The 26,590-nt window shown below is 39.2% G+C and overlaps 1 protein-coding gene across 7 annotated transcripts in view; it reads right to left on the minus strand.

Annotated features, from left to right (window-relative positions):
• Positions 1-26,590, minus strand: part of FANCC (Fanconi anemia complementation group C) — an 88,155-nt gene that overhangs the window by 42,060 nt on the left and 19,505 nt on the right. For all 7 annotated transcript variants that reach the window (XM_021381213.1, XM_021381207.1, XM_021381211.1 and 4 more), the window contains exon 4: positions 20,249-20,343. In XM_021381213.1, coding sequence (XP_021236888.1) covers positions 20,249-20,343 — 95 coding nt within the window. The remainder of the gene's footprint in view (positions 1-20,248; positions 20,344-26,590) is intronic.

A 26,590-nucleotide genomic window follows, 5' to 3' on the forward strand; every position in this document is an offset into this window, starting at 1 on the left:
AGTGACAGTCTGAAATCTGCCCACATCTAAATCTCCATTGATAACCATGAAAGACGAGCTGATGGTAAACAAATTATTCTGCTAAAATCTCCTACAGAGACAAAGGTTTTGGCATTTGAGAATCTGATCAAGTTACAGAAAATCTATAGAGGAATGACTAGACTTAATAACTTTAGAGTTTAGAAAAATATATATTCTTTCACAAATTAATGCCGTGAGATATACAGGATTCATTGGTTTGCATCTATTCCTGTACAAGAATACACGGATTCTAAGACGTTCTCCGCACCATACCTGACACAACAGATGCCTATCTAATTAACTTGTTTTCAACAGTTGTAATTACAATTTGCTTTTTTAAAAAAATAATAGCCACAAAGATAGACAGAAGGAGCATGAAAACCTACAAGTAAAGCTTACTAGCAAATAAATAAATAAATATGTCATTCAGACTGATACGCTTCTTCTTTAGAAATTAATGCACACTATGAATTCCATTCACCTTGCTGATACATGTACCTTGTTAAAAAGATGAGGCTTACATTTTTCCCTCTGATTCTTAAAATGGAAGAAAAGTGTTACATTCTTCCATACAATTCAAAATGAACCTGATCCTAATTTCCAAGTGGTATGCAGTAAATAAAATTATGGGAAAGGAGGAGGGAAGCTGCATTGTTGTTCTCTCACCAATTTAAGTTCAGTTAACTTCTGTGAGACTAGCATGGGAAAAATATGTTGCACCACTACCGTGGCTAAGACCACACAACTTTTTAATGGATGAGTTCCAAAACCTAAGTTCCACTGCAAATCACTAACAAAGCCCTTGGAAATCATAAGAAAAAGCTTAGAAATTGTGGGCCTGGCAAGATTTGAGGCTATGGTTGGCCTCAAACAGAAAAAGCAGTTTCAAATCTCCTCCTTTCTTTCTCCTCACTTTAAAAACACCCACCAAGAAAGTGGTATTACTTTTTTGTATTAGAGAGACTTTTGCTGCTGAAATAAAACACACACTAACTTACAAAAGGAAATTCAATAGTTTTACCAGAGTCAACCGTAAATCTCTTTTTTCAGCCCTCTGGTTTAAGTAGCCAGAGATTTAGAATCAATTTCCCCTTTCCCTCCACAAATTTAAAAAGCCAAAAAGCAAGCTTCCCACACAACAATTCTTCAAATCTGTGAATGAAAAAAAAAAAAAGAAAAAAAATGAAGATATTTATGTTTAGGAAGACTGAGTGCATCATAACATTGCTTTACTCTTTAGTTTAAATCTGTGACTTCAGTAATTTCTAGAAACATATAATTTATCAGTAAATTACCAATATTAAATTACCAATATGAATCCTTCATTTCTTAGTTTGTTCTTTGAGATACTAAGCTTTTGTTTACTTTGCCCTAAAAGCCAAGAAACTATTTAAATTTGTTATCTTGGCATTGTTAAAATAATTATCTATTTGAAATAAAAGAACAGGGGTCTGTTTTTCCCCCAGTTTACACACGTTATCATTCTGTTCTTAATCAGAAGAATGTGGTAATAAAACCAAATATTGCAAATATAATAAAACCAAATATTGCAAATACTTTTACATCCTTCCAAGCAGTTATCCATAGGTGGATAGAGAATGTCCAAATCAACTTAGAAAGTTGGTTCACAAAAGAGTTAGAAGGCTAACTAACAACTTAGATGTATAATCTTAAATAGTTCAGAAATCACCCAGAACTCCTTCAGGTGACTTTCCGAAAACTGAAAGAACAACAGCAAAAAAAAAAAAAAAAAAAGCTGTCAGTAAGCTCAGTAAAACTTTGGGACAATAAACATCAAAAGTTGACTAGGCACTATACCTAATAACCCATCTTAATTCTTAAGAGTTCTCCATATACCAAAATGAGCCAGCTCTGAGCTCTTCTTACACGAGCTTTTCTTAACATCTTCCATCACTCTTCTATCCTTCGTTAATAACATTGGTTTAGCACACATACAATTGTAATTCTTGATTATATAATCTCACTCTATGAACTGTTCACTAATCTTTGATTCACTGGTAAACTGGATAGAGTGTTGCACTTTAACCTTACATAAGAATTGCGCGTTTTAAGGCAAAATTGAATGTTGGCAAGTGTAAGAGGCAGATCTGTCAAATGTTAAGCATGCATTATCAACTTATTCTAAACAAAAGGTTGCTTTTAGAATATTCAGCTACATTTTCACTATAGAAAACATTTCAAACTCTCAGCAGTATGAAGTATGGATGTAAGGCCTGTAGAAAGCTGGATTTGAAGAACAACAAAAAAAAAAGCATGACAAGTTGAATATAAAACAGCCAGAAAAGCCCTCACATTCTACATCTACCAAAACCATGCCGTTTTTATTAACATATGCTTGCACCAATCAAATATGGTTAGCATAACCTATGGTCTTACTTTATTCCATACGCATTAAATTTCTTTAAAAGAACAACATGGAAGTCATAAAGAAGAAAATCTTATTTGCATAGTCCAGGCATGGAACAGATCACACTGCTAACCTAACTTTTCCCACCTGTTTAATGACAAATACATACATTACTAGAACACGTTACTGAAATAGCCAACAATTTATAAAAGACATTAAAAAGCTTCCATAAATAAAGACTTTAATTTACCACTATAACTTTGCAACTAAAACATGATTTAGTTATCCATGAAAACTAACTTCACATTTCACTGATCCTAGAGCAAATGAGAACCTCCTCGCAGTATTTCTGAGAGAAACAGATTTCACTAGGTGTGTATCCGGTGTAATTACACATACTCACACAGCTGGTGCAGCTGAACAAACAAACACATTAAACAATGATTCCAAAATTACCCCATCTCTGGCCAACATATTTTACGTATGCACATGATATGTACACCAGGGGATAGGAATAAAGAACATCAGCAGCTTGGAGAAGCCTGTTTCCCTTTCCAGGTTGATACCTAGAACACAAACAAATTGCAGAAATGACGAAGAAAAGTGCCTTTATCACTCATTACTCCCTCAGGGCATGCTGCGAAGCAAGCAGAGTCGGTTTTCAAACTGAGTTTTAACCAGTAATTTAAAAGATGGGAGGTCCCATATCACATTAGGAATTCATTAAGTCTTTGTGCTATAGTCAATAATGTCAGATTATAAAGTGTGTATGTATCTCATTTATCAATCTTCTGCTCTCTGTTTGATTCAAAGGAAAGCTAACTTTAAACTAGGTGTTATCCAGTGAACGAGTTAAGGTATTTCTTTCACACTCATTTACATACTTGAGTTCTTTCCACATACACTTCAATACCATGTGAAAACTCATGTATCAAAATACATTTTGACCCTTCTATGTTCATACAATTATATAATAGAATTACAGTATTTGTGCTCAACTCAACTGATTTGCATATTCTGAAAAGGCCTGTAAATGCTGTGTAAGTATTTGCACGACACCAGCTTTAGCCATTTAAATCTATTCAATGAAATTCAAGATTCCAGGTCAATATATATCAAACACTAAAAAAGCAAAATCAGCTCTCACAGTAGTAAACTGTCTCCCAGGTGCAAAAAAAAACCCAAACACCTAAATTCTTCATTAGTTTGGTTGCAGGAAAAATTATGTGCTAGCTGCCAAAGTAACAGTAAGATATTTTGGAGAAACAGTAAAAAAAACAAAAACAAAAACAAAAACAAAACAAAACACTGAGCATCAAAGAAAAAAAATTGGAAAGGGAAACAAGGAATATAAAAGGTTTTTTAAGAAGATTAAACATTATACAGTGTTTAATGTTAGAAGTGACTTCTTATTGTCAGAAAACATCAAAAAATGCACAGTTTTTAAAGTAGCATATATTTTAAAGAAAAAAAAGCTTTCTGAAAAATTTATATATATCATATTATATATTATTTGCTTCTAGCAGAATTTACTTGGTAGGAAGTGTAGCCTATATGATTATGGCTGTCAGAAACAAGCAGACCAGAGAAGGGGTGAAGAGAAGCTATACTTTCTCAAAACTGAAGACCTTGGAAGACTGTGAAATGCTGTTTACTTCAGTTTTGTTTTACAGCCACAGTTGCACAGCGAATGGACTGTCTGAAATGTCTGCAGACTGTGACCACCCATGCTACGGGAAGTTGGGAAGAAATATGATTAAAGAGAGTTCTATGTTCTAGTATCTGCTAGCAAAGTCTGCTTCATGCTGTAACTATTATACTTGAAGTCTCCTTATAATCCATTGCATGTGTTGTAGCAAGTAGCCCTACACTGTCCAACAAGAAAACCATTGAACATGAATAACAAGTTATTTTGATGTGCAAAAATGGCTCAAAAATTGCATACTTTAAATATTTGTACTTTATTAAAATATTTTGCCTTACAGTACAACCAGTGTCATAGTTAAGGCAGATCTACCACCAAAACAGTCACTTTAACTTTCTTATCAGAAGATGTAGACTGTCACATCACCTCTCCACCTTACATTTTTATAAGCTTTACATCTTTAAAGCACAGAGGCCCTGTGACTTGTAGATTAGATATGTAACCAGAGAGCACTAAATTATTACAACTCCATCTGTTACATTGCTAAGAGAATATTGAAAATTTCCAAAGATCCTAGATTTAAATGCATTACAGCTTATCCCTTTTCCTTTAAGAATGCTCAGCAGATCATACTAACAGTAACTTTGAGAAAAATAAAGCCCTAAACATCAAAATAAGTTGTAATTTCCTTTGCAGAAAATTTTATTTCAAATTTTGTTCTTTATGTAGTAGATAAATTTGAAACTTGTATTCCAGACATTCTCCTGATGTCTGGTGCTCTATCATCCAAAATTAAGCAGTATGATGCTGCCGCTGGAAGCACAACACATGGCTGTGATTGCATTCTTCCATACCAAATTATGAGGCAGGCTGTACCATTTCAACAATTTTGCCAGGAGTTGGCTGCATAAATGCCCCTGTGAAAAGAACAGATTGCCTACTGTCTATAAATACAAAACGTTACACTGAACGGTATGCCACTGCCAAGCAAAGGATGGAAGAAGGATGTACCAGAAGCAAGGCTGAGTGAAAAAATTCAAGTATTGGGAAGAAACCCATTAGTCTCCACCCACTCCAGACAACTTCCTGAGGAAATGTCTTTAGATCCCTTTTGATATAAACCTTTGATTGCAAGCAAGGTTAAATTCCACAAATAGCAACTAAGGAAAAGAGCCGCAAAGACTCATGAAGAATGAGGTGGAAAATACAGAAAAAAGTGAATAGGAAAAGTATAAACAAGATTCCTACTGTAATTACCATCATATGTCTTTCACCTGAAGGAACACACTACAGTCTTTGCAGTGATCAAAGTTCCTGATGATTATTTGTATAGGTTAGAGGAGGAATGACAACTCCTCATTTCCAAACATACCAAAAAAGCTGTCAGATCCTTAAAATCACAAAAGTGAGCCTCAGAAAGTGATTAAGTAACTTTGAACTACTCTGGCCTCCAGGAGACTTAACATTTTCCATTTCTCCCTTGGAAGCATGCCCCTTGGAACACAGACCTCCCTCTTCCCACAACCACTAAGTAGAAAAAACAGATCACCCAGTCCACTCCTCTACAGCTCTCTTAAACTGGCATTAGCTTCTAATTATCTTGTGTTTTACCTGCAGTTAAATACTATAGTAATATTATTACAAACATAAGAAGTAGCCTAAAGTAACTATTTATTTGTCTTAGTCTGAATATTACTAAATTAGAAGGGAGAAAAAACAATAAAGTTTCAAGCAATGTATTTGAAATAAAACCACTTTAAATCTTATTTTCTATGAAACATTATTTCTCCTTTAATTTTCTCAATAACAGATGAAGTATGCTCAAAATGTCAACTCAGATATTTCACTTCAGCTTTTAATTTCCCACTTTCTTTTTTCTCATCTCCATGTTACCTCAAATTCACATCTCCTAGAAAAACTTTTAGAAAAAGCTTTTAGATTTGCTTTTAAAAAAAAAGAAAATACTAAGTCAAAAAAAAAGTTACAATGTATATAAATATTACATTTGGATTATTCTTATCATGTTATTTCCTAATAACAACATTTTGTGAAGTGTTCCTGCAGAGAACTAGTCACGTCAATCTCCCAGTAAGGTCTGTAGTTGTTCTTTCAACGAAGGAAATGCATATTCCACCCTAGATAAACTGTGCATGAAGGGAGAATGTATTTTTCATTCCTTGCCTAAATTACCAGGCTGTTCAAAATGTATGACATGTATGTGAACCTGAATTGCAGAGGCGCTTTGTCACAATTATCTGTCTTGACAGAAGAGATCAAACTTCTTGAGATACCCACTGACAGAAAGACTTTGACAAAAGGTCCTGAGGAAACCGAAACATCTGGTCGTAGGCATGAGCTATTACGAAGTACTGGTACAAACCACAACTGCATTCACAAGGAAATTTGTGATTGGAGTTTGAAACTGTGTGGCAGAAAAATAGCTCAATTACAATATATATTAATCAAACTCACTCTTATTTATTATAATCGTCTGCAATGCCTAAAAAGTAGCCCACTGATCAGATGGAATCAAGCCATCTAGAGTTCCGGTGTGGACCTCTTACTTAACAATTAGACCAAAGAGAGAATGCCTGGACAGAGAATGTCCTCAAGGTGAATTTCACCTATGCTGCAACACATCTTCTACCACACAAGATGTTCCTTTCATCTACCAGGATAATCTCCACTCTTTAAAGGTTTACTGCAGCACAGCACAGTGAAGCAGGTGATCATATTGGATGAGAAGGAAAAACAAAGCATTCAGATTTCAAAACTCATTTGGAAAGGAGATATTATGTAGTGCTTCGCTTTGATTGTTTTCTGTTTTCATGTGAACTTCAGGGTTGTGTTGAAGTTTTTTTTTGCCATTTGAAAGCAGTACAAGTAATTCCTGTTTTATCACTGAAATTAGTGGATCATCTCACTCTATGTCAGAAGGGAGAATGGCATTTTCTTTCTAATGGGATAACAAAAGATGCTATGATACCATATTCCTACCTGAAACTAAACATATAGAGTTGGGGAAGAGATGGGTGGTCCTTGCTCCTCAAGAAACCAACTGTTTAGTTAAGATAAGAAAGAACGGTTTTGTCATATTGAAGATACTGTTTCTGACAAACACTGGTATTAAATTCTGGACGTCAAAAAGTCTTATGACTTACAATCTTCTAGGGCTTCGTACAAGCCCTAACACAGACTAGCACCTCTCAACGTCAGAGATTTACAGAACATACTGAGATGAGGGAAACCAAACATCCAGACTGGTACCAATGTTTACAGACTAGATAGAACTAAGTAGCTAAGAAATACAGTGAAAAAAAGCCTTGCAGGTACCTCTTGTACTTCACTCATACTTACATTTCATATGAAGTAAAGAATTTCTTCGGAATGTAGTCTTCTCCCAAAGTATACAGAGTACCCATGGCAGGAAAACGATCATCACAAAACAAAATTTTAAATCATTCCTTATCAGCATGATATCAAAGAAGAAAGAAGAGAGAAAAAGGTAACCGTAATATGGAAATAGAAGGAAACAGGAGAGAAGACAGTGCAATAAACATCGAGTAACCAGATAACCTTCTTCTTAGCCTCACCATGTCGAAGACAATCAGAAACAACACAAAATATTTTGTACACATGTATGCAGGTAAATATATTCTGTGCTCAGTCCTGCTGAGGCTGCACCTCAAGTACTGTGTTCGGTTTTGGGCCCCTCACTACAAGAAAGACATCAAGGCCCTGGAGTGTGTTCAGAGAAGGGCAACAGATCTGTTGAGGGATCTGGAGCACAAGCGCTATGGGGCACAACTGAGGGATCTGGGATTGTTCAGTCTGGAGAAGAGGAGGCTCAGCAGTGGCCTTATCGCTCCCTACAACTACCTGAAGAGTGGTTGTGGTGAGGTAGGGGTCAGCCTCTTCTTCCATGTAACTAGTGATAGGACTAAAGGGAATGATCTCAAGTTGCGCCAGGGGATATTCAGGTTGGACGTTAGGAAATACTTTTTCTCTGAGAGAGCGGTCAGTTGCTGGAATGGGCTGCCCAGGGAGGTGGTGGAGTCATCGTCCCTAGAGGTGGTCAAGAAATGTTTAGATGTTGTACTGAGGGACATAGTTTAGTGAGAAATATTCATGATAAGACTGGATGATCTTGGAGGTCTTTTCCAACCTTGGTGATTCTATGACTCTCTATATATACACATACGCATACATGCTTTTTCAAGGAATATGGTTGGCTTTCTGGTCTGAGAGGGCACGGTGCTTGCTCATGTCCAGCTTCCCATCCACCAGTAACTCCAAGTCCTTTTCAGCAGGGCTGTCTTCCATCCTTACCTTCCCCAACTTGTACTGATAGCAGGGTTTGTCACAATCCCAGTGCCAGACCTTGCACTTGGATTTGTTGAACCTCATGAGGTTTACCTGGGCCCACTGCACGAGCCTGCCTAGGTTTTTCTGAATGGCATCCTATCCCTTGGGCATGTCAACCACACATCACAGCTTGGTGTCACCCATAAACTTGCTGAGCGTGCACTCAATCCCACTGTTGATGTCACTGAAGAAGATATTAAACAGCACCAGTCTCAGTACTGACCCTTGGACATTCAACCATTGACCACCACTCTCTGGGTACGATCTTGCAATCAGTTCCTCATCCACTGAACAGTCCACCCATCAAACCCATATCTTTCCAATTGGATGAGAAGGAAGTTACGGAGGACCGTGTCTTAAGCCTTACTGAAGTTCAGACAGATGATATCAGTGGCTCCTCCCTTGTCCACTGACGCAGCTATGCTGTTGCAGCACACATGCCAGAGATCACGAGACAATACCAATATGGTTAGGCAAGTGATTCGTTTATTGATAGAACAATCAGACTTTTATGCATTTGTGAAAAGCGTGCTGCAACATGGCGTTATTTGATTGGTTGGCTTGAGCAAGTCTCTGTATGCTTTTGCTGTTTCAAAGTTTCTGCTTTTCCCAGCGCTTTGCTTCCTGCTGTTCTTGCAAGTTACTTGTTCCAAGGCATCAAGGACAACTCAAGAGTCCAGCACGTCAAAGTAAACGTGCGTGTTCTCACGTAGATATTTTCCCACACTATGCCATCATAAAAAGTGACAAAGTTGGTTAGTCAGGACCTGCTCTTGGTGATTCCATGCTGATTTTCCCACATCACCTCTAACTCTTCTGTACGCCTTAGCATACCTTCTAGAAGGATCTTCTCTGTTATCTTCCTAAGCACAGAGGTGAGGCTGAAAGGTCGGTAGTTCCCTGGGTTATCCTTTGTACCCTTCTTAAAAATGGGTGTGACATTGCCTTTTTTTCAGTCACCAGGGACTTCAACTGATTGCCATGACTTTTCAAGTATCATTGAGAGTGGCTTGGTGACTACATCATACTTGCAGGGACATGAAATTCACCAATGAAAGACTACTAAATGAAGGAATTGGGAAGGACAGCAGTATTTAGTAGATCACAGCATCACAGCATTAGTTTAGTCTCAATCCATAATGAATGCATTCACTTTTTTTTGTATTTTAAGCACAAAATCAACAAACTGGCCATCTGTAAAACATACTGTGAACTTCAGGCAGAAAAAAAATCAGATCTAATGCTCCGTTCTACTTCTCCACTAGAAGTCTTACTTTAGAAGTAAGAGGAGGACCAAGGAGAATCTCCATTCTTTACGGGACACGGCTGGGAATGCGGCCACTGAGGGCAATGAAAAGGCTGAGGTTCTCAATGCCTTCTTTACATCTGTCTTTAAAAGCCAGACCAGTTGTCCTCGGAGTACTCTACTCTCTGACCTGAAAGTCTCGGATGGGGAGCGGAATAAACCCCCCATGATTCAGGAGAAAACAGTCAGAGACCTACTACTCCACCTGGACTGTCACAAGACCATGGGGCTGGACAAGATCGATCCAAGAGTACTGAGGGAGCTGGCGGAAGAGGTAGCCAAGCCGCCTTCCATCATCTATCAGCATTCCTGGTTAACTGGAGAGGTCCCAGAAGACTGAAGACTTGCCAGTGTTACTCCCATCTACAAGAAGGGTCGTACGGAGGATCCAGGGAACTACAGGCTTATCAGCCTGACCTCCGTGCCAGGTGATGTTGTGGAGCAGATTGTCCTGAGGGAGATCATGCAGCATTTGCAGGACAACCAGGGGATCAGGCCTAGCCAGCATGAGTTTGTGAAGGGCAGGTCCTGCTTGACCAACCTGATCTCATTCTATGATCGAGTGACCCGTCTGGTGGATGAGGGAAATGCTGTTGATGTGGTCCACCTAGACTTCAGCAAAGCCTTTGACACTGTCTCCCACAGTAGTCTCCTGGAGAAACTGGCATCCCATGGCTTGGACAGGTACACTCTTTGCTGAGTAAGGAGCTGGCTGGAGGGCCGGGCCCAGAGAGTGGTGGTGAATGGAGCTAAATCCAGCTGGCGACCAATCAAGAGTGGTGTTCCCCAGGGGTTGGTGCTGGGGCCTGTCCTCTTCAGTATCTTTACTGATGACTTGGATGAGGGCACTGAGTGTACCCTCAGTTAGTTTGCAGATGACACCAAGTGGCAGGAAGTGTCGAACTGCCTGGGGGTAGCAAGGCCCTGCAGAGGGATCTGGACAGGCTGAGTCTCTGGGCTGAAGCCAGTGGGATGAGGTTCAACAAGACCAAGTGCCGGGCCCTGCGCTTTGGCCGCAACAACCCCAGGCAACGCTACAGGCTTGGGGCAGAGTGGCTAGATGGTTGTATGGAGGAAATGGACCTGGGGGTATTGGTCGATGCTCGGCTGAGCATGAGCCAGCAGTGCACCCAGGTGGCCAAAAAGGCCAATGACACCACAGCTTGCATCAGAAATAGTGTTGCCAGCAGGAGTAGGGAAGTAATTGTCCGTCTGTACTCAGCACTGGTGAGGCCGCACCTTGAGTACTGTGTCCAGTTTTGGACCCCTCACTGCAAGAAAGACATTGAGTCACCGTCCCTGGAGGTGTTCAAGAAACATTTAGATATAGTGTTGAGAGACATGGTTTAGTGGGACTATTGGTGGATCTTGTAGGTCTTTTCCAACCTAGCTCATTCTATGATTCTACGGTGTGTGGGAGAATGTGAGGATGTGGGTAGGTATCTCTGACAATACTCATCTCTGCTGATTTTGGGATTCATTCCTGAACAACTGTGGAATCATAAAGAAGTGATAGATTCTGGCAGTGATAAAGTCACTGCACTTTCTGAGGTCTGGTCTATCAATCACTAATGAACACTATTCAGCACCCTTACAGCTAAAGGGAAGGAGATACGGAAAGTGCCCTTCACTGTCTCCTACACAGAATGAGTCTCCAAGGAGAAAGGATGGAAAGTATCATTGTTACTAGATTCCAAGAGATGGTTCCCCAAGTACAAGGATGACAGCAATACTTAGTATAAATACCACACAGCATGTTCATGGAGAGCATAAGATAAGCAAACGTTACACTGTATGAACTGACAAAAGGAAAAGCAGCCATAAGTCAGGCCTCAGAGGTGATAAACTGCAAGATAGCCATTACATAAAACAACTTTGAGAGCAAATGAAAATATTCTGAAAGGCAAATTAATGAACATTGGGACCAACAACTATTATGCAAATACAGGACTTAAACTACAAATTTGTTCTAACATAGTCTGGTCAGATCTGTTGTCATCTCAACTCTTTGAGCTGTCTGTGCAAAATGGACTCTTGTAGTTTAACCTAGTGGTCAGCTCAGCACCACACAGCTGCTTGCTCATCCCTAGTGGATGGGGGAGAGAAACAGGGAAAAACAAGTGCAAGAACTCATGAATTAAACAAAACAACAACAACAAAAAAAAAACAACACCCAAAAACAAACAAACAAAAACAAGCGATACACAATGCAATTGCTTGCCTCCCACAGACTAATGAGTCAGTGAGCAGTGGCAGCCCCCAAGTCAGCTCCCCCAGTTTTATTGTACCATATGGTGCAGAATACCCCTTTGGTCAGTTTGGGTCAGCTGCCCCGGTTCTGTCTCCTCCCAGCTCTTTGTGCACACCCAACTCCTTGCTGCCAGGGCAGTGTGAGTAGATGAAAATTTTTTGGATCTGTGCAGCACTGCGCAGCAACAACTAAAGCATAAGTGCGTTAACATGATTCTCATCCTAAATCCAAAATACAGCACCATACCAGCTACTGTGAACAAAATTAATGGTATCCAAGCCAAAACCAGAACAAAGAACAACCTAAAATCCCCATACTACACAATATCATAAAAGCGATCATCAGCCTCTAATCATCAGGAGTCTTCTGTATGTCCAGAAGGGTCTCCTGAACAGGCACCCACTAGAATCAGGATATTTGGTAGATCATTTCTGTTTCCATTTTTATGAGCTATATTGATTTAACAACTGCTCTTACTTTTAACTAAGAATGAAAAGCTTTTGTAACACAGAACAGTTTAAATGAAAGCATAATGCACAGCAGCTGTTTTTATTTCTCATTACCAATTCCAGAGAATGTCTGTCCATGTTCACAGTGTACTGTCATTATTTTATAGCCATTAATTTGGTCTGAGCAGCCCAGTCTAACTTGGCCTTCCCTTAGACAAAGGACTTGACTTGTCATTGTCACAACAAATTTGACAAACTGAAGGTGAAACGAGCATCTAACACTAGCTTCCTTAGCAAAATACAGAGATGGAACCAAGGAAAGGTTGCAACATTATTACCATTAGTTTAATCCCTAACAAAATCTGAATTACCCTACTGTACCAAAACAGTGAGTGAAAAATGTATGTTTGTATAGGCAAGCACGCTTGTCTGAATGCACATACTGGCAATCCGTTAATAAAGAGAGTGCCATCTGCTGGTACCTGGAATATTCGTTCCCATTTTCTTAGTTTTGGTACTGCAATGCACAGCAATGCACAGCAAAAGTCTAACTCTTAAGAATGCATCAGAAACAAAAGAATGGATGCTATATTGTAGCTATCACTGTGGGAATAATTTGATGCCCACAGCGAACAGACCTTCCAAGTTATTTGCAGTGAAAAAGGTGACTAAATGAACAGAAGCCAAGAGCAGCAAACCTAATAATATGATGACAGACACTAAAAAAAGGTTCTGGTTTAATATAGAGGCTTTGTCCTTAAAAATACAGTGGAAGACCATACATAAATGGGTCACCATAAAATCAGAGATAGTAAGGTTTAGCAAGAGCAAAACAAGGAAAGGAAGCTACAAAAAAAAAACTGCATTGTTCAGTGTACAATCAGTAATGTCTATGAGGAAATGAATGGTTGCTTATTTTGATTTTGCTCTTCTAAGTTTTAACATGATGAATCTTTCATTATAACCACTTCAGAACAAATAATGTGCTCTAAATAGTTTGTGTACAGTGTTTAACACAACAATTCCTCACACACAAGGTCTCTAGATACCAAACACTATAAACATGAATAATTAGCCATTATTATAACAAGTGAAAACACAAGTAGAATTGTTCCACATACCAGGAATAACTATGGACAAGAAAAGACAAAATATAGTTCACTGCATTTGTTATATGTACAGGAAATTATGAAGATCATTAAATTCATTTTTCTACTAGTGAGTATCCTGAACTGTTGCTAACAGTCTCAAGAAACATTAACACAATTCTCTCCAGTGCAAGTATCAACAGACAGCTAAGGCAATAAGGATGTTGGCTTCTAATCTAGAGAGATACTATAAAAAGAAAATGTTAATAATCCTTTAGAAGAATAAGTACCGGAATGCTATGAAACGGAAAACTGTGTATATAATAATATAAAATAAACATATGCATTCTTGTATATAATATGAAGAATGCCATCTAGTGGTATGTAAGAATATACACTACTGATTGTAAGGTAGTAAACAGCCGTCATACTTAACAACACTGTCAGTATCCTGTACAATGCATGATTGTATCCAGTTCCAAACAAACTTGCACACTGCATTTTAGCAACTACACATGACCTATATATCCCTCAAATTAAGGTCTGCTGCACAAAGCAGACAGGAAGAAAATACAGTAAGAATTACAGAGTCTATCTCCCTTTTTGCTCTTCTATTTCCCATAACAACTATTTTGATACTTTTATAAAGATATACAGAGAATCTCTATTTCTTGAAGACAGTTTGGTCGCTCTCAGTTCCTTTGTATTTTACTGTGATGCTCTACTGTCCTCATTATGCTAGAAATACAGCAACTTATTGGTTAATGAAATTATTTGCTTCGGAGGCAATTCATTCCAAATAGAAGACAAAATACATGAAAGCAAATACACAAACACTTTCAGAGTCTCCAGTCTTTCCTTAACATGACTTCTTTGCCTTTTTTTCTCATCTGGTCTTCATAACTTCACAGTAGCGCCATACACGTCTATTCTCTTGTTATTCTTGTAATACTTCTATTTCAATTTGTATGGCACTTCCTCAGAAGTAAGCAAATAATCTTGCTTATTGTCTTAATAATCTTATCTTATCTTATCTTAATTCTAAAGATTAGCAATTCTTCCTCAACAACAGGAAAAACAACAACAACAATAACAACAGGAAGCCCACTTAAGTTCTAGAATTGTAAGTTTTACTTTGCAGAACTCCAATTTTTATAATACTGTTGTGTTCCTTCTATTTCTGAATATTGTTTCCTAACAGAAATATGTCACTAAATGAAATTATTCAGAATGACAAATTTGTAACACTTCATTAGACAGCTGAATTTTATAGTGAGAGGCAACTACACATTTCAGTGCAGGTGCAACTGTTCCAAGAAGTAAATCACAGCCGTTTCCATTTTCAGTCATCACTGAGAAATCATCCCTTCAGTGAAACATTAATTAATCTCAGTCTTAGACATAAGAACAACATTCATCAAATGAATGCTCTTATAAAAGAACAAAAATATTGCTACAGAGAAAGGAAAGGCCTTAAAAGAGCATTTTGCTGAAAATTCTGGCGTAGATTCAGAACCAGAGGTGAAAGGTCAGCACTTCATTAACTGAACCAACTCAATTAAAACTGCAGCTTAATGAAAAAGTCAAGATGATCATGGAAAAACAGGTCATCCGGAGAACATCACTAAAACTCTCAAACATCCTGTGCTTAATTGGCAGTAAATTTCTTGTTCTGGCCTATTTGAGGAATGGTAACATACTGCACAACAGTTCAATACAATTCAAAGATGCAATAGACAGAACTCTACCAAACTGAACTAAACAAATAGAATGTGAGGGTATGTCAAAAGCTTGGCATGCTGAAGACTGATATATGCCTGCCATTCTGCTGGAAAACAACACTTTCACTCAAATGCTTTAATGTGTCCTCCACAGGAGGTAAATGTATCACTACTAAAGGGGAAAATACTAAGCAGAAAACTATAATTGGCATAGTGTTTTCAGATTAATATGTGAAATAACAAAAACCACCACCACAATAAATAAATAAATAAGTGACTCACACAAAGCTCTTTTTACCAGAAACATTTGGGTGCTGCTGTATAAGCAGCTCTACATAACATTTACATATTAAATGAACGATTTTCAAACTATTTCCATGCTTGCTATTCAAAAATAATTTAAGAAGATTTTATTGAAGTTTTGGCATATCTCCTATTTTCCTAAAAATCAGGGAAACTTCAGCAAGCATTGCAGTTCTGCTGCAAAGACTGCATTTGGCAAAATGGAAATCCTTTTTCCAAAAAGCAACGTCTCCATTCTCATAGAGGTTTTCAGATGCTTATCACTGTTCACCAAGTGCTAACAGTGTCCAAAGAAAAGAATAATATAGTTTCTGCTCCCCACTGCATATATTTGGAAATAAGTGGTCTACCACCTTTCCATTAAAACTGTTTAGCTCAGCAGAAAACTGAAGTTAAACTCAATGACATCATAGAGAGACAAGGACAGCAAACTAATTCAAAACTTTGCTCTTACAGCAGAAACAGTTCAGGAACACTAATGAATGAATAATAGATGAGCCTGAGATTTAGAGTAGTGTTGTTCTTATTTTTAAGATCAGTTCTAGCGTTTTCCTAAGAACGTTTGTTTTACACAGTTCTGCTGAAGAACTAGAAGCTCTCTAATGTAATATAATGAAAGATTTCTGAATCAAAACTTCTACATTAATTTGGCATCATACCATCCACTATTTAAAGACTACCCATAATAACACTGATAGAAGATAAATACATACAAAATCTTACTAAAGATAAACCACACAAGTTTTATTAGATATCTTCATAAAAAAAGCAACAGAAATAATTTTATAATTCCAGTGCCATTAAAAACTACTCTTACAAAGACACCTACCACATTTGTGGCTGTGAATTAAAATGCGGCTTTGCACAGCACGTATCCAAAAGAACTGTATGTTTCCCAAAAGGAAAATTTGGCCAGGTCTGAAAAAACACCATTAAAAATCCATGGCAATGCTGACAGACCTTCCACTCCCTTGGTTTTCCTTTGAGGTAAAATATTAATAAATAAAAAAACGACACAAAAGGGAGAGATATTAACATTTCCTGTTTAGCAAATTTGAAAAGAGAGAGGTTGCAACACTCTCACAAAATTGTATGGCCTTCCAAAGCAATATAATAAAAGCAGGGCTAATATAATAAAATAAACACATTTCAAAGCAGTAAACAATCCTTAAACACAGTTTATAAATTTAGAAGACAGGAGATTTCATGAAATTAATAAAATGGAAAACTACTTTAGAAACACCCTTTTCTTGATACAATGTCACTGCAAGGGCTAACTGAAATAAAACTCTATTCCACTAGACAGAATCCTGTGTTAGAACCACCCATACTGTAGAGCTCCAAAAACCTCTGGTCAAAGAAGGATAGACGGAGAAACTAAATCATTTTCTGATAAACTGATTTCACAGATTCACAGAATGTCAGGAATTGGAAGGGGCCTTGAAAGATCACCTAGTCCAATCCCCCTGCTGGAGAAGGAACACCTAGGTTAGGTCACACAGGAGGAGGAGACCCCCACAACCTCTCTGGGCAGCCTGTTCCAGTGTTCTGTCACCCTCACACTTCACCAGATTATAACTGATTTCTTCAGTGACAAATCTGTGGCAGTGTGTACCCTGGCCACAAAATCTTTCAGCTCCAAGGCTTGTTTCAACTATATACACTGTTTCTCACAATACCCTTCTGGACAAAGCGCCCAGCATTCAGCTAGAAAAAAGAATAACGCAGCAGATGAGCAATTAGCTGACAGGTTAAACTCAAAGGATTCTAGTAAATGGGGTTAAGTCAGGCCAGTGTCTGGTGCCTAGTCAGGTTCCCTAGAGCTCCATTTTAGGACACATTCTCCTTCATATTTTCATCAATTACTTGGATACAGGACTTGGAAGCTATATTAGGTAAGTTCGTGGACAACACTAAAACAGGAGGAACTCAAGGCCTTGCAGAGAGATCCAGACAAGTTAGAGGGCTGGGAAATCACCAACCACAAGAACTTTAACAAGAGTAAGTGCCAGATTATGCACTTGGGACAAAGCAACATTTCGGTATATGTACAGACTGGAGGGTGATCAGCTCAAGAGCTGCCTGGGGTGCACCAGGCCCAGCACTGCCAGTGGGTGAAGGAAGGGTTCTCCCACTCTGCTCTGCACTGTGCAGCCTCACCTCCAGCACTGGGTGCAGCACTGGGTGCCACAATAGGACATTAGAGAGCATCCAAAGGAGGACCGTGAAGATGGTGAAGAGGCAAGGAGGCAAGGTGTGTGAAGGGCAGCTGAGGTTCCTGGGTCTGTTCAGCCCGGAGCAGAGGAGCTGAGGGGAGGCCTCATGGCCTCCCTCACAGGGAGTGGAGGGCAGCGCTCAGCTCTGCTCTCTGGTGACAGACACAGGGCCTGAGGGAGAGGCATGGAGCTGTGTCAGGGGAGGGTCAGACGGAAACTAAGCAACAGGTTCTTCAGCAGAGGGTGGTGGGCATGGAACAGGCTGCCCAGGGAAGTGCGCAGAGCCTGTAGCAACCAGAGTCCAAGGAGAGTTTGAACAACGCCCTCATTTATCAGTGGTCCTGTGCTGAGCCAGAATTTGGACTTGATGATCTGGGCAGCTTCCAACTCAAGACATTCTATGACTCTACAACACATTTTAAGATTTGGGCCATGTGCATTTGACATCTTCTCCACAAGACAGTCAATACTGCTGCCATGAAAAGCTCACACTGTATAATGAATAAGGTTGTAGTCAGACCAAAGCACTGCACAGGATGGTCACCCAGTCACACAGAAAACAGCCAATGCAAACCTCAAGTTATAGCTGTCCTAGCAATAGCATCTTGACATACTTATATGGTAATCTTTATGATAAGTAATGTGGAAAACATAACAATTTCAAATTGTATCGTGCTACACACTCTTTAACCAACTAAGGATGCACTGAATGACAGAAATAGTTAGGAAATGTTTGTATTTTGAGCTTCTCCATGTCTTCTTCCCTACTCCTTTTACATTAATTCTTGACCCCCTAACTCAAAGTGAGTATTTAAGATTGACTGAAACACACAAGAGTGGGTAGAAAAACTGAGGAGTACAGTGTCTTATATCAAATGCTTATGTTAGTCCCAATGCAGGACAGCCTCAAGCGGTGGTGCTGCCAATAGCAGCAGTCCCTCCTGCATCTATCTCCAACTCTGTTCTTTTTTACTTGACACTTTTTCTCATATCATCAAAATCACCAGTTCAGTTACATCAATCAGATCAGGCAACAGATATAGGTTAAAACAGATAGACATATTTCTAATGTCCCCACAAAAGAAAGCATTCAGTAGAATACAGCTTTCTTATAGGTCTCCTTCACCACATCATATGCATATGCTGCTGTTTATAACAAATACCACGACAACTTTTTCTCTCTGTAATAGCTAAATGGATGTTATTTTGAATTGCTCATGTTCATATGAAGAATATTTCCAATTAGTAAGAACGCATTAGAAAAGGTAGAATTATTTTTTGCATCACTTTACTTTGGTGCTCATGCAGACTTTGAAAAAATCCTTTACTTTGCTGCGCAGTGAATTGCAAGCACTCTGACCTCACAAAAAGTCTCTTGAGAAAAGTTCAAAACAGAAAGAAAATAGGGGTAATTTTAGTTAGTATTGAGTTGTTGAGAAACTCAAAAGTGCATTTAGGAATTTGAGGGCATCAGGACATTTGTGAGAACTTAACTGTTGAGAATTAGCACACCACAATAAACAATACTAAAGTATAGTTATTTACCAACATGCATACCTAGAAAAAACTGATATGTATAAAAACAACTAGTAATTAAGAAATGAACTAGTCTCAGATACTAATTTCAACTAAGGCTAAAATTTATATAAATGATAGTGAGATGGCTGCTACTGACTCAGTGGTTGTGAGGACTATAATTGAATTGGTAATTCAATTAATATTTTTAACTGTATATTGGTAAGAACCCACAGAGAACACAAAGAGGTAAAAATCAAGAATGCTGTACCCTCAAGTTACTATTTTATAAGGTATAGCATTATGCATCAACATGAGGCATTTATTTACATGCTTGTATGTTTTGCTAGCTCAGTTTGTGACCATATAAAATATGATCAGATAAGCCCATGTAAAACCCCTAAGTTTGGGATTAAAGTTAAGGATTCACTATTCCTTATATTGCTAAATATAAATCCACATGTAAGCACTACCACTCCCTTCTACGACTGCCTTTGAAGAAAGTTTGGATACAATTAGCTTCCTCATAGGCAGGAGACTAAAAAAAAAGCAAAAAAAAACAACAAAAAACTGAAACTAAAGAGGAAGTACAAGCTGTTTTCAAACGATGGTATTTCTGCAGACTATTTATTTTATCTTAATTGAATGGTTTTGTGGGGGTTTTTTGTGGTTTTTTTTTATTGTTTTGTTGTTGTTTTTAATAACATTTGCCTATTGATTTGTGGGTTTTGCTCAATATTCAGTTACTAGATTTAGTGAATCTACTACGTTAAAAGCCATCAAAACTACCTGCTTTAAAATGCCGCATCTTTTTAATATTCAAAATAACAAAGTACCATAGATTGTGTTATAATTAGAGTAGTACACACTTCAATTCAACATGCATTGAAGTTTTATTTGAAGCAGTTTCTTAAATGACGGTGTCTCAATGCTGTAGATGTAGCACCTTTAAATAATCACTTTAATTCAAAGCAGCCCCAGGAATGATTCATTCACTTACCCGTATCCAGCTGTTGGCCTTCAATTCCACAGGGTTCTGTGGTTCACTGCTGTACAGACAACACAAGCACCACATCAGAGTCTTCTGGCTTTCATCTAGTGAAAAAAAAAAGCAAATAAAGATAGGTTTAAGGATAAATTAAAAAAAAAAATCAAAACAGAATTATACACAATTCCTACCTATCCACAAAAATAAAGTCCCAAATATCAGTCACAATTCACAATCAATTCACAATGCTTCTATTCTGACAGACTTCCACAACACAATATTATTCATATGTAGCTCCTGCATAACCATTTCCTTCAACAGTGTTTTAAAGGGAAGCAGTTTAAAATATATAGAATAATTAGATGCTTTTAAGATTCATGATGTAACAAATAATTTACATAAAAAACCCCTCAAGCTATCAACCAGAAATCATTCAATCGAGTATCTAAATAATACTACTAATGATAAACAATAATCAACCATAGTAAAATAGTTACTACATTGTGTCAAAAGTCTGCACAATGAAATTTTTCAGAAGGGAACATTTTTAAGTTTGCCAAATATAAGATTGTTCATAACAACAATGTAGAACACAGAGTTTTCTGTAAGAATATATTAAGATTCTCCACGCTTAACAAAAAGGACATTTCTGCAGCATAACATCCAAATGTTGATGGACAAAAATACTATTGTTTCTTTCTGTTCAGTATCAGATCAGATTTTACTTAATTCTAACCTACTTCTGGAAACAAGTTGCCTTCTCTAACAACCTGCTACATGCATAAATACTGTCACAATTTACACAGATACTATTCTAGAGGAGTTGACTATTTGGAGTAAGCAGCTGGAGAGTTTTTAACTTGTGAAATTTTCCTACCACCTTATTTCCAATAGGGTTTTTTTTTAAATGTGCTTTGCGAGATTCAAAGAGTCTCTACACTGAATATTACCCTATAGTAAAACTGCATGGCTGTAATTCAAATCATGAAAACGAGATCTAGCACTGTAGCTGATATAATATTGACTTAAGCACTATTATTATAACATAAGCAAGTAACTCTACATGAGTTTCAGAAATTGCGTTAGGAGACAATTTGAGCATTGCCATGCTCAACAAATGATTTCCATTCCGGGCATTTGCTACCCAGGATGTAATAAGAGTATTATTTAGAAGTGCTTTGTTGACGAAGTCTGAAGAAAAAATAAAAGCTCAATTAAGTAATGTCTGTGTTTTCACCAGGTGATCAGAGATGTTTAGACTGATTTAAACCAGTATTCCTCAATAAACGTCCAACAAGCCTGTAGGCCATCACTAACCTCCCAGTGACTAGCATTTCTGCTCTGAAATGGTTTCTCAAACACATTTAACTAGCTACAGTTTGGGGTGTTCTGACATTGCACATTTAGGGATTCAATTTTTTTTTTTTTTTAAATACGGGTCTTTACAAGGCTAATGATTTTCTAGGTTGTTTAAGATCAGAGTAAGAAGTGACAACCCGTGAACTCCTCACAAGAAATGTAAAATATCCATGTACTTAGATTGTAACTGTACCCAACCAGCATTCAGACACTAACAGGCAGCTCTAATTCCTTCAAAAAAAAAAAAAAAAAAGCACATTTCACCTAGAACAACTCCGGCATGCAATGATCTGGGAGGAAAAGAATATATATATCATTTTCTTTGTTTAAACAACTAAATGATAACCACTTGCTATCATTTTAAACGTTACAAACAGACACTATTTTAGTAACAGTAAGTAATAATGTCCAGAAAAAAAAAAAAACAAGTCATCAATCCTGAATAAGGCATATAAAAATTCAAGCATTCCTTCTTTTGCCTTATTCTACTTATACTGTACATCTGTGGTATACTGTAAGGTCATTTTAAATTAAGTTATAGTTTTACATTGATCGAAAGGGGAAAAAAAAGAAAGAGGGGAAACAGAACTCCTGAATTAGACTTCTGGAGATAAGACCTTTTGCTACATAATATAAAATTAAAAAACACTGTCAGAAATGCAAATCAGTATGATGAAAGTCAAAATGATGAACATAAAGCTGAAATGAACAAAGTGCACTTTCTCAGCATAATGAAATTACACAGATATACAGATTAAAACTTCAGCCCGTACTTTAAGAGGGATTTGGGAGCGTTGGTTGATGAAAGATTCAACACGAGCTGGCAATGTGCACTTGCAGCCCAGAAGGCCAACCGTATCCTGGGTTGCATCAAGGGAAGAATGGCTAACAGGTGAAGGGAGGTGATTTCACCCCTCTATTTTGCTTCGTGAAACCCCACCTGGAGTACTGAGTCCACTTCAATACTGAGGCCAACACAAAAACGACATCAAGCTGTTGGAGCAGTTCCAGAAGACAGCCCATAAGAGGTTCAGAGGGCTGGAGCACTTCCCCTACAGGGACAGGCTGAGACTCTTCAACCTTGGAGGAGAGAAGGCTCTAGAGGGACTTCACAGTGGCCTGCCAGTACCTGACAGGAGCATCCAGGAAAGCTGGGGAGCGGCTTTCCATAGAATCATAGAATGGCCTGGGTTGAAAAGGACCTCAAAGATCATCAAGTCTCAACCCCCCTGCTAAGTGCAGGGCTGCCAACCACTAGACCAGGCTGCCCAGGGCCACGTCCAGTCCGGCCTTGAACGCCCCCAGGGATGTGGCGTCCACAACCTCCTTGGGCAACCTGCTCCAGTGTGTCACCACCCTCTGAGTGAAAAACTTCCTCCTAATATCTAACCTAAATCTCCCCTGTCTCGGCTTAAAACCATTCCCCCTTGTCCTATCGCTATCTACCCTCACAAACAATCGATCCCCTTCCTGTTTATACGCTCCCTTCAAGTATTGGAAGGCCACAATGAGGTCTCCCCGGAGCCTTCTCTTCTCCAAACTAAACAAGCCCAGTTCCCTCAACCTTTCCTCGTAGGAGAAGTGCTCCAGCCCTCTGATCATCTTGGTCGCCCTCCTCTGAACTCTTTCCAAGAGCTCCACGTCCTTCTTGTGCTGGGGGCCCCAGGCCTGGACACAGTACTCCAGATGGGGCCTCACAAGAGCTGAGTAGAGGGGGACCACCACCTCCCTCTCCCTGCTGACCACTCCTCTTTTAATGCAGCCCAGATCATAGTTGGCCTTCTGGGCTGCCAGCGCACACTGCTGGCTCATGTCCAGCTTCCCGTCCACCAGGACCCCCAAGTCCTTCTCTGCAGGGCTGCTCTCAAGTACTTCTTCCCCCAGGTTGTATAAATACCTGGGATTGCCCTGGCCCAAGTGCAGCACCCTGCACTTGGCCTTGTTGAACCTCATTAGGTTCTCGTGGGCCCACTTGTCCAGCCTGTCCAGGCCCCTATGGATGGCTTCCCTTCCTTCCAATGTATCGACTACACCGCTCAGCTTGGTGTCATCTGCAAACTTGCTGAGGGTGCACTCGATGCCATCGTCTATGTCATTGATAAAGACATTGAAGAGCACCAGTCCCAGGACTGAGCCTTGGGGGACACCACTCGTGACCGGCCTCTACCCTGACACAGAAGCATTTATCACAACCCTTTGGCTGTGACCAGCCAACCAGTTCTTAACCCACCGAACAGTCCATCCTTCAAATCCACACCTCTCCAATTTGGAGAGAAGGATGTGATGAGGGACCCTGTCAAAGGCTTTGGAGAAGTCCAGGTAGATGACATCCATCGCCCTCCTCCCATCCACCGATGCCGTCACTTCATCGTAGAAGGCCACCAGATTGGTCAGGCAAGATCTACCCTTGGTGAAGCCATGCTGTCTTGGATCACTTCCTTGTCACGTATGTGCCTTAACATGTCTTCTAGGAGGATCTGCTTCATGATCTTCCCAGGCACAGAGGTGAGGCTCACTGGCCTGTAGTTCTCCGGGTCATCCTTTCTCCCTTTCTTAAAAATGGGAGTAATGTTTCCCTTTCTCCAGTCACCGGGGACTTCACTGGACAGCCATGATTTTTCAAATATGATGGAGAGCGGCTCGGCAACCACATCAGCCGTCTCTCTCAGAACCCTAGGATGGATATCACCGGCCCCATGGACTTCCACACAGTCAATTTCATGAGGAGGTCTCGAACTTGTTCCACTGTTACAGTGGGACAGAATCCGCTCCTCTCACCCACACCTTGAGGTTCAGGGTCTTGGCAGACATGGGGAGCCTGACCACCAGTGAAGACCGAGGCAAAGCACTTCCATAAAGGCATGAAGTGGCAGGATGAGGGGAAATGGCTTTAAACTGGATAAGGGTAGATTTAGGCTAGGTATTAGGAGGAAATTCTTTATTGTGAGGGTGGTGAGGCACTGGAACAGGCTGCCCAGCGAGGTTGTGGATGGCCCCTCCCTGGAGGTGTTCAAGGCCAGGCTGGATGGGGCTTTGAGCAAACTGGTCTAGTGAGAGGTGACCCTACCCACAGGAGCAGGGTTGGAACTAGGTGATCTTAAGGGTCCCTTCCAACCCAAACCATTCTATCATTCCATGATTTGAAACCAAAAAAACTTACGTTAGCATCATAGCCTTTCCAGCAGCTCCCAGAAAACAAGGGACTTACAGCTTTACAATGTTCCCAGACAAAATTACTTTCTGGCTACAGCGAAACAGATTTGTGAAAAGAAGAGCAAGATCACCCAGCTGCTGAAGTACCCATTCATAATCTGAGGTTTACTTCTCCCAGGTTTGTTCTTTCCTTTTTCACAACTGCTTTTGAGCTGGGGAATAAATATGGGATGACTACGAATAAATGGCATAAAATTTTTTAAATTAATTACAGTAGCTGTAAAAATAATCACACCAAAAGACCTCCAGTTTTTTTCCCTTCGATTTTTCTAGTAACTGTGATCAACATGAAAAAGATACCACTGTGGCATGTACTGAAAACCATTTTCTGGATATAAATCAAAGCATCTGATCTTATTACAGCATGAAAGAATGCTCGCTACTCAATTAAACAATGAGCTAAGACATTCAGAGAACAAAATTAGTTACTCGAAGGTGGAAATTATAAGAAAAAAGAATGTTACCAACTTTCTACTGGACTTCTTAATATGAGGCCTGCTCCAAAAGTAATGCCTCCAATACCATAATAAACCATGTTGCCCCACCCTGTTAGAGGCAGATGTTGGTGATATGGCAGTAGCGGCTGAACCTTCCCTCCAACATTCCATTACATTTTGTTGCTGCGTGACAGATGGCAGCAGAGGGCCATGTGACAACATGGCATCTGACATGGAAGTGCGTATGGAGCAAGCGCGCGGAAAAAATGGCATGCACTGACATTCATCAGATCTTGTTGAACATTTTTAGGGACCAGACAGTGGATGTGAGCACAGTGAGGCCTTTCAGCAGTAGCAACAATGACAGTGGGTCAACTCTGCTGATGCAGATTTTTACAAGCACAGCATGCAGGGTCTTGATCATGGCTGGTGACAATGCATAGCTAACCACGGTGACCAAGCTGAAAAACAGAATTCTGTAATTGAGAATGTGCTCTATCAAATAGCATTATTGTGCTCTTTGTATCTGTTGTAGTTTCCATACAGATAAATAGGAGGCATTACTTTTGAAGCAACATACATATGCTAATGTTGAAACTGCAACTAAATGAATGAAAATTTTGGGTAGGAAATTTCAGAAACAACTTTCCAAAACAGTCTGGAAGCTGTTTTGAAAATATATATATATTTTTTTTATTGCTTTGTTATTATTTATGTTGGACTCCTTCACTGTCCCTCCCTCAGGGAAAAAAAAAAAACAAACGTTAAAATAACGTAACCCAGTGTGGTCTCAGTCATCCTGTGGTATAATCTGTTTATCAACAACCCATAATTAACAGCGTCAGATGCAAGGAACTAATGAGAAAACACTAATCTTAGAGCGAGAAATATTCTTTCTAAAGCTTGTCATAAAATGTTACTGAGAAATGCACACATGTATTTTAAATATATATATATATCAGAAAATGCTGATTAACTAGTTGGCAATCAGCTAAAACTGAAATTTCTGTGGAAGTGAATACATGCATGCTCACACATACGTGTTGACACAGAGAGCCACCAAGAAATTCCCCAGCATTTTTAGTGTTAGTTTGGGTTTCAAGACTTTTGGACTCAAACCATGAGGGGCCTACTGAGGACATAATTCCTTAGCCCACAGAAAAAACACTGGAATTCCTTACCCAGTCTGAACTCCTCATGTATCTCTTGTGGTCCAGGACCACAAGTACAGACATTAATTTTCCTTTGGGCATAGTTCCCTCACATTACTGTTCTAAATACGGCTAACTTGGTCACCTGCTCAAAAGTGTTTATACGGAGGTTATCTCCCCTTGGAGACCACACC

This window comes from Numida meleagris, chromosome Z (genome assembly GCF_002078875.1).
Source record: "Numida meleagris isolate 19003 breed g44 Domestic line chromosome Z, NumMel1.0, whole genome shotgun sequence".
Taxonomy (NCBI): Eukaryota; Metazoa; Chordata; class Aves; order Galliformes; family Numididae; genus Numida; species Numida meleagris.